This window comes from Chrysochloris asiatica, unplaced genomic scaffold (genome assembly GCF_000296735.1).
Source record: "Chrysochloris asiatica unplaced genomic scaffold, ChrAsi1.0 scaffold00007, whole genome shotgun sequence".
NCBI classification, from domain to species: Eukaryota; Metazoa; Chordata; class Mammalia; order Afrosoricida; family Chrysochloridae; genus Chrysochloris; species Chrysochloris asiatica.
Window position 1 is genome coordinate 20,554,575 of NW_006408525.1, and position 12,822 is coordinate 20,567,396.

A 12,822-nucleotide genomic window follows, 5' to 3' on the forward strand; every position below is an offset into this window, starting at 1 on the left:
GGCCAACCGACTGTGCCCATTCCAAAGAGAGGTGACCCAACAGAACGTGGAAATCATCTAACAAGATCATTAATACCACATTCAAGTAAAATTTTGTTGAAGATAATTGAAAAATAGCTGCAACAGTACATCAACAGGGAACTTCCAGAAACTCAAATTGGATTCAGAAGAGAACGTGGAACTAGGGATATCATTGCTGACATCAGATGGACCTTGGCTGAAAGCAGAGAATACCAGAAAGATGTTCACTTGTGCTTTATTGACTATGCAACGACTTTCGACTGTTTGGCTCATGACAAGCTATGGATAACATTGCAAAGAATGTGCTCATGAGGAATCTGTACATAGACCAAGAAGCAGTCGTTTGAACAGAACAAGGGGATACTGAATATTTTAAAATCAGGAAAGGTGTGTGCCAGGGTTGTATTCTTTAACCATACTTATTCAACACTCATGGAAACAGAAGTTAAAAAATCAAATGATATATATTATATTACATTAGGCAAATCTACTGCACAACACCTCTTTAAAATATTCAAGAATAAAGAAGATATCAGTTTGAGGACTAAGGTGCTCCTGACCCACACTATGGTAGTTTTAATAGTCTCATATGCATGTGAAAGCTGGACAATGAATAAGTTTAGACTGTAGAACAATTGATACATTTGAGTCATGGTGTTTGAGAAGAATATTGAAAGTACCATGAACTGCCAGAAGAACAAACCAATCTGTACTGGAAGAAGTATAACCAGAATGTTCCTTAGAAACCAGGATGGCCAGACTCTGTCTCTCATACTCCAGTCTCTGGAGAAGGACATGACGCATGGTAAAGTGAGGACCCAGCGAAAAAGAGGAAGACTCCCAGCAAGATGGATGGCACAGTGGCAGCAGCAATGGGTTCCAGCATAGTAACGGCTGTGAGGATGGCGCAGCACCGGGCAGTATTTTGTTCTGTTGTGCATAGGGTCACTCTGAGTCAGAGCCAATTTGACAGCACCCTATAAGCCCCATGGACACCAGGCAGGTCCATCCTCCTGCTTTTCTTTAGTCACAGACCTGGCTCCAGATCTGGGAAGCAGCTGGAGTGACTTGAGCATCATCAGCTCTACTCCTGAAGACCTGTGTGGTTTTGGATAAGTCATTTCACTTTCTCTGAATCTCCATCTCACGCTCTCTGACAAGGGAATCATAATGTTCAACTCCATGTACAGCAGGGTGGCCAAAGTCTGGGTTCTAGAGCTAGAATGCCTGATTTAAAGTCCCAAGTATGTATTTACTCCCTGTGTGACCTTGGGAAAGTTACCTAATCTCTCTGTTTCTCATCTTTAAAATAGGCATTATGATAAAAATGATAATACTCATCTCAGAGATTGTGGAGAAGATTAAATGTGTTTAATAGGATGAGTAAACTGGTACCCAGCTTATTATTTCATAATAATTACCAACACCCCCCCCCAAAAAAAAAAACAAAAAACAAAACAAAACAAAAGAACACAAGGTACATAGTAGCATCCTTTTTCTTTTTTTTCTCTTCCTGTAGACTCCTGGTGTGGTGCTGTAGGAACAGGACGGGATTGCTAACTGCAAAGGTGGCATTTCAATCCCACCAACTGATCCTCAGAAACCCTACAAGGTTGCTATGGGTCAGAACCAACTTGATAGCACTTAACAACAATGGACATATGTGTATGTTTGTTTGTTTGCTGACTACATGACTTTTTATCGTGAATCGAGTAAAGGTTTACAGAGCAGATCATCAGTTTTACACTCAACAAATCCTATACTTTCCTTCATTAATTACATGATTGCAATCCCCTCCATGAAACAATTGTATATATTTTGGTCCAGTTTCTAGTTGTTTCTGTTGTTGTCAAGTCAATTCTAACTCATAGCGACCCCTGTATAGTGTTTTTGAGGAGTGGCTGGTGGGCTTGAACCAGCAACCTTGTGGTTAGTCCAGTACTTAGCCTACAGCACAATACCAGGACTCCTATATGACCATTTTTTAAAAATTCAAGTGATATAAATAAATAAAATTATAGACTCCCAGTAATTTTGCTAAAAGAAATATTTTGACGGACTGCTTTCCAATAGTTTCCATGCACACACGATCAACACTTTTTCCTTCCACATAACCAGGATCACACTATTCTCACTCTCCACCGCAACCTGCTTCTCTTTTCACTTAAGATCAATATCTTTCCATGCCCATCGATCAGATCAACTTAATTTCTTCTGATGACTGACAGTCACTGTAAGGAAATGTATTATAGTTTATTGAACCAACCTCTTGCTGAAAGACAGTAAGATTATTTCCAATTATTTGCCATTATAAGCAATGCTCTATAATACCTCTGTATATTTATCTTTGCATATTTGACTTATTAACTCCTTAGGAAATATAATCGTGGGCAATATCAAAGGAAATACGCATTTTAAACTTTAACGGATATTGACAAGTTTATTGCTGAAACGAATCCACCAATTTATACCCTAACCAATAGAGTAGAGGGCTGCCCATTGCCTTGCATCTTCTTCAACACCAGACAGAAGTATTGCTGCCGTTTTAATATTCATTTCTGTACTAGTGAACATTTGCATTTTACTCTATGTGTATTATCTGCTTTTGTCCTTTGTCTTTTTTATATATTAAACATATCTACTAAAGTTACTCATAGATGCTGTCAACTTTTAATAAAGCAGTATATCATTTGCCCTTTAGTTCCTTTATAGTATCTTTGCTGTGTACAGATTTAAGATTTTATAGAGATTAATTTCATGTAGGACTTCTGGTGTGGTGCTGGGAGTCAATACACTGGACTACGAGGTCGGTTTGAACTGCAAGGTTGGTGGTTCAAGCTCACCAGCCACTCCTCGGAAACCCTATACAGGGTTGCCATGAGTCAGAACCGACCTCAACAGCACTTAACAGGTTTCATGTAGTCAAATTTTTCCTTTGTCACCTCTGGGTTTACTACAATAGCATTCCCTCTCTGTAATTCCAGATTATTATTAAATTGTGCGCTGGAATATTTTTCTTCTGGAATCTTAAGTTTTATTTCCTTAAACATGTTTTTATTTGTGGTTTGAGGGAGGGAATTGGTGATACTTACAAATGTGTCAATACTATGCAATAAGCCATCTTTTACCAATGATTAAAATGTCTCTTATATCATTAACTAAATTTCTGACTACTTGTAGCTTTTTTTTCCTGGAAGCTTCTCTCTGCTCCACTGATCTTTCTGGCTCAATTTCCTCCACCACTTTCATGAGACAGTAATTTATTGTAGGAAATTTACCATACCACATTTAGCCAGTCTGCCATGCTGTCGAGTGGGTTTTTATAGCAACATAGTGACCCTGTTTCCAAGGAGTGGCTGGTAAGTTTGAACCGCCAACCTTACACCATACCAGAACTCTCTCTCATTCTCTCTCTATATCCACTCAAAATCATTTTCCCAAAAACTTACAAGCAAGATTGTCACATTTATTCTTTGAGGTGTGAATTCACAACCAAGTTTGTTGTTGTTGTTGTTGTTATTAGGTGCCATCGAGTCAGTACTGACTCATAGCAACCCTATGTATAACAGAACAAAACACTGCCCGACCCTAGGCCAACCTCACAACTGTTGCCACGCTTGAGCCCACTGATGCTGCCACTTCGCCAATCCATCTCGCTAGGGGTCTTCCTATTTTTCTCTGGACCCTTACCAAACATGATATCCTTCTCCAGTGACTGGTCCCTCCTAACAATATGTCTGAAGTCTGAGAGACGAAGTTTGGCCATCCTGGTTCCAAGAAACACTCCGGCTGCACTTCTTCCAACACAGATCTGTTGGTTCTTTTGGCAGACCATGGCACTTTCAATATTCTCCTCCAACACCCTAACTCAAATGTATCAATTCTTCTACAGTCTTCCTTATTTACTGTCCAGTTTTCACATGCATATGAGGTTATTGAAAATACCATGGCTTGGGTCAGACGCACCTCAGTCTTCAAGCTGACATCTTTGCTCTTCAACACTTTAAAAAGGTCTTGTGCAGTAGATTTGCCTAATGCAATACGTCATCTGATTTCTTGACTGCTGCTTCCATGAATGTTGATAGTTGATCCAAGAAGAGTGAAGTCCTTGACAACTTTGATCTTTTCTCCATTGATAAGAATGTTGTTTATTGGTCCAGTAGTGAGGAATTTTGTTTTCTTTACATTGAGATGCAATCCATACCGAAGGCTGTGGTCTTTGATCTTCATCAGTAAGTATTTTAAGTCCTCTTTACTTTCAGCAAGCAATGTTGTATCATATGCATATCGCAGGTTGTTAATGAGTCTTCCTCCAATTCTGATACCACATTTTTCTTCATATAACCCAGCTTCTTGAATTATTTGCTCAGCATATAGGTTGAATAAGTATGGTGAAAAAATACAACCTTGTCGCACACCTTTCTTAATTTTAAACCATTCAGTGTTTCCATGTTCTGTTCTAACAACTGCCTCTTGGTCCAGGTACAGATTCCTCATGAGCTCAGTTAAATGTTCAGGAATACTCATACTTCACAATGGTGTCCATAGCTTGTCATGATCCACACAACCAAGTTTAGGAACTTTTTTTTTCAAGTTTTCCCTAATCCCACTTAATGTTGTTGAGTGCTATCACATTGATCCTGACTCACAGTGACCCTGCATACAGTTTCTGAGGAGCAGCTTGTGAATTTGAACCGCTGACCTTGTAGTTTGCAGTCCAGTGTTTATCCTACAATGCCATACTAGGAGTCTCTAATCCCAATAGGACTATAATAATTTGGGAAGATTTGACTTAATAATATTGATTTTTTCCCCATCCATTATTCAAGTCTTTGTTGCACATTTTGTACATTTATTCCTACATAATGTATAACTTTTCTGATGAGTTTAAATGAGATCTCTGTTATATATATAGAGAGAGATATATTTATATTTTTTTCTCATCCCATACCACATCTCTGTGCTATATTTTCGATTGGTTAGTACCAGCATTTTTTAAAGCTAGGGGCTTTGGGTTTTTCTGGTGTTGTTTTAGTCTTGTTTTGTCCTGAATTGTTTTATTGGGTCTAATAGATTTTTGGTTGTGTGTCTTTCTTGCTATGTAGGCAATCAAATCATCTGCAAATAAAGACAACGTTCCTGTGGTGGTGTGGTTATGTGCTGTGGAGTCGGTTCTGACTCATACTGACCCTGTACAGGATTTCCAAATCTGTAAATCTTTACGGGAGCAGACAGCCTCGTCTTTCTCTGGTAGTTTCGAACTGCTGACCCTGCGGTTCACAGCCCGATTTGTAACCACTACACTACCAGAGCCCCTGTCCCTATGGTAGACCCTCTGTTTCACAGCTCTTTTCCTGTTTCTCTCTACTGCTTGTGGCCAGAAGCTCACACGTACACCGTGGACATGGTGATAGGTCAGACCACCAGGTGACCCCAAATTCTGGCCCCTTACAAGCTGTGTCACTTTGGGCAGGTTCCTCAATTTTTCTAGGCCTTAGTTTCCTCAGCCACAAAAGAGTTTTAACAATGGCAGTCCTGCTTTTCATGGTTGTAATTGTTGGTCAGTGCTGTCAAGGTGGTTCTGACTCATTGTGACCCTGTACAGGATTTCTGAGGAGCAGCTGACTTTGTGGTTCAAACCAACATTGCAGTCCAGCATATTCAACACAGTGCCACACCGGGACTCTTCATGGGGTATGGTTCAAGTCAGTGAAAGCAATGGCTCCCAACCTTGGCTTGGCTGCACATTAATATCAGCTCGGGAACTTTTTTTTTTGTTATTTTTGTTAATATTTTATTGAGAATTGGTGAAAGTCTACACAGCAAGCTAGATTTCCACTTGACAAGTCCCACACAAAGTGGAACTTCTAACATTGTGCGTCAACACTCTCGTTATTTGTGTCCCGTTTGTTCCTTTTCCAGTTCTCTAGTCTCCTTGCCCCCTCATCTTCTCATCTTTGCATTTCAGAAATTGTTGACCTTTTGGTCTCATACTGGAGTTTTAAAGCAAGGCCTTTAAGGGGGACTACCTTTATTTTGTGCGCCATTCTACTATTTCACTACAGTGGTCTCAGGAGATAAGATTCAGTTTGGGGTTTAGAGAGTGCCTCAAAGAGTCCTCTGTTCTCTGCTGCTCCAGTTTATCTAGATTTTTTTTGTTGTTTATAATAAGAATTTGAGTTCTCCACATTTTCTTCCCATTCTATCCAGGATATCTATTGGGACCCTGATCAGAATGGTCAGGTGGCAGGCAGCACCATCTAATTCATCTGATCTCAGGATATACACGGTTGTGACCCTGGCAGGCTTGTTTCTTCTCTGACCTTTTGGGTATCTTACTGTTTTGCTTCTGGTGAGTTGAGACTGATAATTATGTCTTAGATGGCTGCTTACGAGCTTTTAAGACCCTGGACACAACTCATGTCCCTAGGATGCAGACTGTGATTTTTGTGAGCTACGTTATGCCAATTGGTTAAATTGCCCCATCAGACTATGGTACTAAGACTTCAAATCCGGAAAACTGGTGTTGGAAGGTGTTTGGCTATGTCTGTGTTTATGTCTTCAGTAAATATATGAGCCTGAACCCACATATGTGTATTTACACATACCTAAACTTCTGGAGTCCTGGCGTGGCGCCCTAGGATAAACACTGGACAGTTAACCACAGGGTTAACCGTTCATACCCACTAACTGCTCCTTAGAAATCCTACACAGGGTTGCTATGAGTTGGAACCAACTTGACGGCCCTTTACAACAACATAGATGTTGCTATCTGTTCTTATCTACACACATCTGTTCCTACCAGTATTCCAATTTGCCTGTATTTGGGGAACTTTTAAACAGACCCTTAGAGATTCATATTTTAATTGGTTTGGGGTATGGTCCAGACCCCAGATGTTCTCCAGATGATTCTAGTGTGCAGCCTAGACTAAATGTGTGATGGTGCCCTGCCCAAAGACTGCTGTCTTTGTTAGCAAGCTCACTCACCCTTATGGTCTTGTTCTCCATGTTGATGGTTTGGACGCTGGTTCGGAGGAATAGGGTAGCCCAGCCAACTACCCTGACTCGGTCAAAGTCTCTGTAATCCTGTGGGGAGGTACAGCAAGTCAAAAGCAGTACCTCAGGACCGCGTTCCTAGCCCTAAGCACCAGGTCACATCCTGAATCAACACCCCAAACATTCTGACAGCCAAGCCTCTTCTCCACACACAAACTCATTATCTCATCTGTTCATTCGCTTATGTGTCAGGTCTTGTGCTGAATGCTGGGACAGCAGAGACAATGAAGGGCCTACTCTAAATTAGGCCTCTGGACCACATCTGGCCCACTACCTGCTTTTATAAACTTTTTTGGCATAAAGCCATGCCAATTCATGTATATATTGTCTGGATGCTTTCGTGTTTTGAGGGTAGTAGGTTGGCCCACAAAACTGAAAACATTTATTATCTGGTCCTTTATAGGCAAAAGTTTGCTGCCCCGGGTCTACCATGGGAAGGCTGTACTTATACTAAATATAACCCAGTGTAAAAGTGCTCAGTGGTATAAGGAACTTCAAAGAAAGTTCTAAAGGGTGTCCAGAGGAAGAGAGGACATTTGCAGTTGGAAAAGTCAGACAAGGTTTCAGTGAGGGTGACGCGTTGGAGGGAGACTGGCATGCAGAGGTAACGGAGGGATGCGGGCACTCCAGGGAGGGATGGCAAGAGCAAAAGCATGGAGGTAGGAAAATAAAAAGCAATTGAGATTTTAACAGACACTTGGCAGAGTAATAGACACATGACAGAAGGAAGGGCACTTTGACTGGAGACACGTGATGGACACATCCACACACAGACACCCGGACGTAACCCTGATATGCACAGTGACAGGAACACAACCGCATAAAGCAAGATGCTTTCACTGTGACACACACACATCCTAGTGGCCCTTGCCTTCTCCACATTGCTCTCCCCAGTGGGTGGGTGGCAGTAGAGGCCCCCAAGTCCAAGCACTGACCTCGATGAATGTACTGTTCCACACCCGAGCCTGCACCGTCACGTTGGTGATGACTGGGGCATCAGGAATGGGGCACTCCAGCCATACACAGCGAGCTTGGCTATTGGCACAGTCCTGAGGTAGGTAGGGACCATGTGGGACATGACAGAGTACGTCTCCAGATTCTTCACCTGACCTCAGACCCCTCCCAAGCTTTGTCCCACTCCAGTTGACCTGAAGAGGCTGACTTCATCCCTTCACTTTTGCATACTCCCTTTCCCTCATATGAACACATTTAAGACATATCCTTAGATTCCAGGGACACAGACAACATGAAATCTGGTCCCTGCTCAGGCAAACATTAAGCTAATTAATCCCCAACACCCTCCTCACCAGCTCCTCCTACATCAAGACTTGCTCATGCCAGCTCCCTACCTGAGATAACACCTCCTACTTCTAACTCCAGCCAGGTCTCAACTTGCCTCCTAGGTATGTTCTTCTTAAGGGATGTTTCGAACCACTCAGTCCTATCCCTGTCCCTCACTTCTTTCCGCCCCTCCCCATACCCCAGCCCTGATGTCTAAGGTTTTGAAGAGCTGCATTATCCCCAATAGGGAAAAGAGCCAGTGTCTTTGCCTTCAGTCCAATGTAACAGACGCTCCCCCAGGTCAAGGGCTGAGTACCCTCGCCCCCATCAGAGTAGGGAGTCCTCTCAGGGCAGGAGTTGGGTCCTCTCCCTCTGAAAGCTATATCACCTCATTTGACTAGGGTCTCTCAGTGAGTTGTCTCTGGCTTTGTGAGCTCCTTGGTGCCCACGCACCCACTGGAGGGACAGACACCACCCTCCTTCCCGTCTGGCCCTGGCCACTCACCAGTTGGGTCTCTGACTTGGCTTTTTTGGCAGCAGCCAGAGTGACAGGCTGGAGATCCTGGCCTCTCCCAGGGTCCAGGTGCCGTCGCTGTCGGCTACGCTGTGATGATGGTGGCTCGTCCCCTGGGAGCTGGTGAGAGAAGAGGAATTAGTGGGCACAGAGGAAGGGAGAGGAGAACAAGGCTGGGGAAGAGCTGGGCACCTAAGGCAGTAGGAGGGGAAGACACTGGCCTTTCAGTCTAGTAGCATGCAAATGAGAGATCCCTGATGGTGTTCTTACAGATAAAGTAAGGTTGAGAGGGTTGATGAGGCCTCCTGGTGGCTGGCAGGGCCAGGACCTGTTGCCGTGGACGTGGATGGTGATTTCCGTGGGGTATAGTAGCCACTTGCCATTGGCGACTTCATAGGGCCACTCCAGTCCCAGGACCAAGGACCCCAGGGATGTCAGCCCCTCCCCCATTGGGCCCACCTGTGGACACAAGCGGCATCGTGAGCACTGTCCCCTGAAAATCCACCTCCATTTCAACAACCCCCAATGTTCCCACTCTTAGACCCCAGATCTAGGCCTGGAAGGGCACTTTCCATTGCCCTCCCAGGAAGCTTCCCATCCCCAGACTGGGACCATCCATTCCTAGGAACCCAAATGTCCCCTTACCTGGAACTCATACTTGAGGGGGCTTCCCACGTCCTCCACAGTTTTCATGCCAGCCTCGCCCATCACTGTCCCCCCAAAGAAGCTGTGTAGCCGGTTACTCACACTAGGGGTAAGAAAGAGGCTGGAGCCATGAACAATGGGAGGCACACGACCCTGGTAGAGGGGGTGGGCATGGTTAACTATAGCTCCTCTGGTATCAGGACTGGGATCAGCCCAGCTCTGCCATGAGCTGTGTCAGCTCAAGCAAGTTCTTTATCCTGTCTGAGCCTCACTATCCACAGTTACAACTTAGGTGAATAATAGTTGCCACATCACATAGGGCCAAGGTACGGAGTCAAGGAGATGATGCATACACAATCCTGAGTTCAAGGAGCTCTCAGAAATGAATGGACTCCTCCAAGGCTTAGCCCCATGGTTGCTGACTCCTCCACTTCTACCTGCTTTACAGGAGGAGTAATAATCATAACTATAGTGGTAGCGTAGTGGTTACGAATCGGGCTGCGAACCTTAAGGTCAGCGGTTCGAAACTACCAGCTGCACCGCGGGAGAAAGATGAGGCTTTCTACTCCCGTAAAGATTTACACCCTCGGAAACCCTGTACAGGGTCGCTATGGGTCGGAACCGACTCGACGGCACTTAACAACAACAACAACATAGTGGTACTGATGCTGATGCTCAGAGAAGGGATGAGCTGGGGTAGGGGAGGCCTGTGAGGAGTGGTGTCAGAGGAGCTTGTGAGACATGGTGGGGACAAAGGAGGCCCCAGCCCGGGCACAGCAGGACTCACATGCTGAGTGAGGCCTGGAGTGTGTAGTCCACCAGAAGAGGCAGGATGACTGCCTGCAGGTTGTCCTGGTGACTGGACCTAGTGAGGGGAAGCCAGGAGGAGACATTTCAGTTGAGGCTAAGGCTTGGGACTGACGGAGGCCTGGGGATGGGACACCTCAGTCCCCACCCAGCCTGGCTTCAGGAGGTCACTCACGTGGAGAGCTGCAGCTGAGCTTGGAGTTCCCTTGTGTGCAGGGTCACCCCGATGACCTCGAAGGCGATAAGCAGTTCCTTCTGGTACGAGGGTCAGGGGAGGTGGAGAGGAGCGTTTGGGACCTGGCAGGGCTCATGCCAGGGTGGGGCAGGGCCAGACACTAGGCTAAGGAGTTGCTTCTCTGGTTTCCTCTTCCTCCCATAATTTAGGACTTGGAGTCTCTGCCTCCCACCTATCTCCACACTTCCACCCTCCTACCTAGTTTTATCTCTGCCTCCCTCACCCTTTCTTTTCTGCATCAGTTCACTTGTCTATTGTTTTTGAATTATGTTTGGGCACATTACTCTTTTTAAAAATAGCATCTACTTCCTGAAAGTAAAAGATCATGACAATTATATCACAGAAAGGAAGCAAAGTGCCAAACTCAGGGCCTGGCACATAGTAGGTGCTCAGCAAGACTTGGTTTCTCACCTCCACCTGCTCCAGCTTTGTGCATAGCTCCCTAGTGACCCCATTTCTCCTCAGAGACTCTGGACTTCATCCCATCCTTTGCCACATCTCCCTGGCCCTACTCCAGCAAGCAGGCAGGCAGAAACGAGGGGGACTGAAAGATCATCAGAGGTTCAGCAGGGGGCCCACAGAGCTGGGAGGTAGAAGGGCTGGGCACCAAGGTTCATGCTCACCTTCTCGTTCCTTTTGAAGGGGTTCCCTAGCTCACAGAGGATGGTGTCGTTGGCGTGACAGGCCCCGGACTGAGAAAGGAAGATGAATAATGCAAAGTCCCGTCAGGGTAGGTCTTGCCCAGGCAGCTCCTCTGGTACAGGGTCATAAACCCTAGAGGCTTGAGAACTGGGATCTCATAACAGCAGAATATTATCTATCACTCAGGGGAGAAGGGAGCCCATCTCTGAGGACAACAAATATAAATGATATGCATGTAAGGATGAAGACATCCTGCTTAAGGAGCTTGGGTTAAGCTCTGGGTGGGCAAGTGGGCACTCACCGGTCGCACTGAGGACAGCAGCAGAGCAGGAGGAACCTCCACCGTGAGTAACGCCTCATGGGCATCTTCCCCTGCCCGAAGACGACTGAGTTCGTTGGTCACGTTGATGCTCAACAAGAGTTTCCGGAGGTCTCTGCCGTACTGGAGCCTAATGGGTTGAGGGGAAGGGAGTCCCAGGGTTAATTAGAATCCCTATCCCGGGTCCTCCCCAAATCAATGAGACTTTGCCCTGGGATCCATTTGGGTTAGAAAGGCCCTTTGAGGCAGCAAAGTCCTGCCGTAAAGTTTCATCTGGAGAAGGAAGTCCCTTTTCTGGCCGGTGAAGGGCAAATTAATACAGCCTATCTAGCCAGCTAAAACTTACCCCTCAGATTGCCCCTTTCAAGGCTCCACTCCTCGTATCTCACCCACCTCCAGGACCTGTAGGGCCCCGCCCCTCAAGCCCTTTTGGCCAATGAAGTCCCACATCTGGATAATCTACGGCCCAGACTCCACCTTTTCAGTTGCTGCATCTGCTCAGTCACAAAGGCGGCCTGCATCTCCAAGTTGCTGTCACATTTGTTATCTGGCCCGCACTCCTTCTGGAACTGGATCTGGGGGCGATCCGAGGCTGAAGGGCCGCACCACTCACAGCGCTCCCTCACCCCACAACTCCTTCCGGCCTCCGTCTTTCCAGCCCTCACCTCCACCCACCTCGGTGTGGTTCTCCAGAACCTGCGCTTTGTTAAGGACAGGGAAGGCATCCAGGGACCGCAGCCCCAGCCGGGGGCGCTCGGGCATCCGCAAGTGTAAAGAGTAGTTCATGGAGATGATGATGGGGCGGAGCTTGTCTCGGACGTTGTCCTGGGGAGGAAAAGTAAGCTGCTGAATCCTCACATCTCTCCGAGCACCCCAGGAGAAGCTAGGAGATGTGGCGCTGTGGGTTAATGCACCAGACTGCAAAGTCGTTTGAACTGCAAGGTCAAGGTCGGGGTGGTTCAGGTTCAAGCTCACCAGCTGCTTCTTGGAAACCCTATACAGAACAGGGTCGCAATAGGTGGGAACTGACTCGATGGCACTTAACAACTCCAAATAACCCGATCTCCTCGGTGAGTTTCTACCACCATCCCACCTTTCCCCCAGATATCTCCCCAGGGATGCTGAGCCTCCCTTCACTCTGGTGTCCATAGATTGAGCTCTTCCCTTCCACCCAGAAGCGCCAGAGACGCTGGGCTTGCTTCCATTCAGGGACCCCTCCCCCAAGAGGTGAAGGGAGAGCCAAGCATTGCCCACTGCCTGATTGCTCAGGTTCTATCTTTACCAAGAGCTGGGTAGATCTAT

At 46.0% G+C, this 12,822-nt stretch overlaps 1 protein-coding gene across 2 annotated transcripts in view; it reads right to left on the reverse strand.

Annotated features, from left to right (window-relative positions):
- Positions 1-12,822, reverse strand: part of ITGA3 (integrin, alpha 3 (antigen CD49C, alpha 3 subunit of VLA-3 receptor)) — a 35,281-nt gene that overhangs the window by 3,738 nt on the left and 18,721 nt on the right. For both annotated transcript variants that reach the window (XM_006832473.1, XM_006832472.1), the window contains exons 13-23: positions 12,196-12,345; positions 11,998-12,095; positions 11,503-11,650; positions 11,183-11,251; positions 10,500-10,579; positions 10,305-10,382; positions 9,518-9,620; positions 9,143-9,331; positions 8,864-8,992; positions 8,013-8,126; positions 7,009-7,107 (exon numbers count right to left, since the gene is read on the reverse strand). In XM_006832473.1, the coding sequence (XP_006832536.1) occupies positions 7,009-7,107; positions 8,013-8,126; positions 8,864-8,992; positions 9,143-9,331; positions 9,518-9,620; positions 10,305-10,382; positions 10,500-10,579; positions 11,183-11,251; positions 11,503-11,650; positions 11,998-12,095; positions 12,196-12,345 (1,257 nt within the window). The remainder of the gene's footprint in view (positions 1-7,008; positions 7,108-8,012; positions 8,127-8,863; positions 8,993-9,142; positions 9,332-9,517; positions 9,621-10,304; positions 10,383-10,499; positions 10,580-11,182; positions 11,252-11,502; positions 11,651-11,997; positions 12,096-12,195; positions 12,346-12,822) is intronic.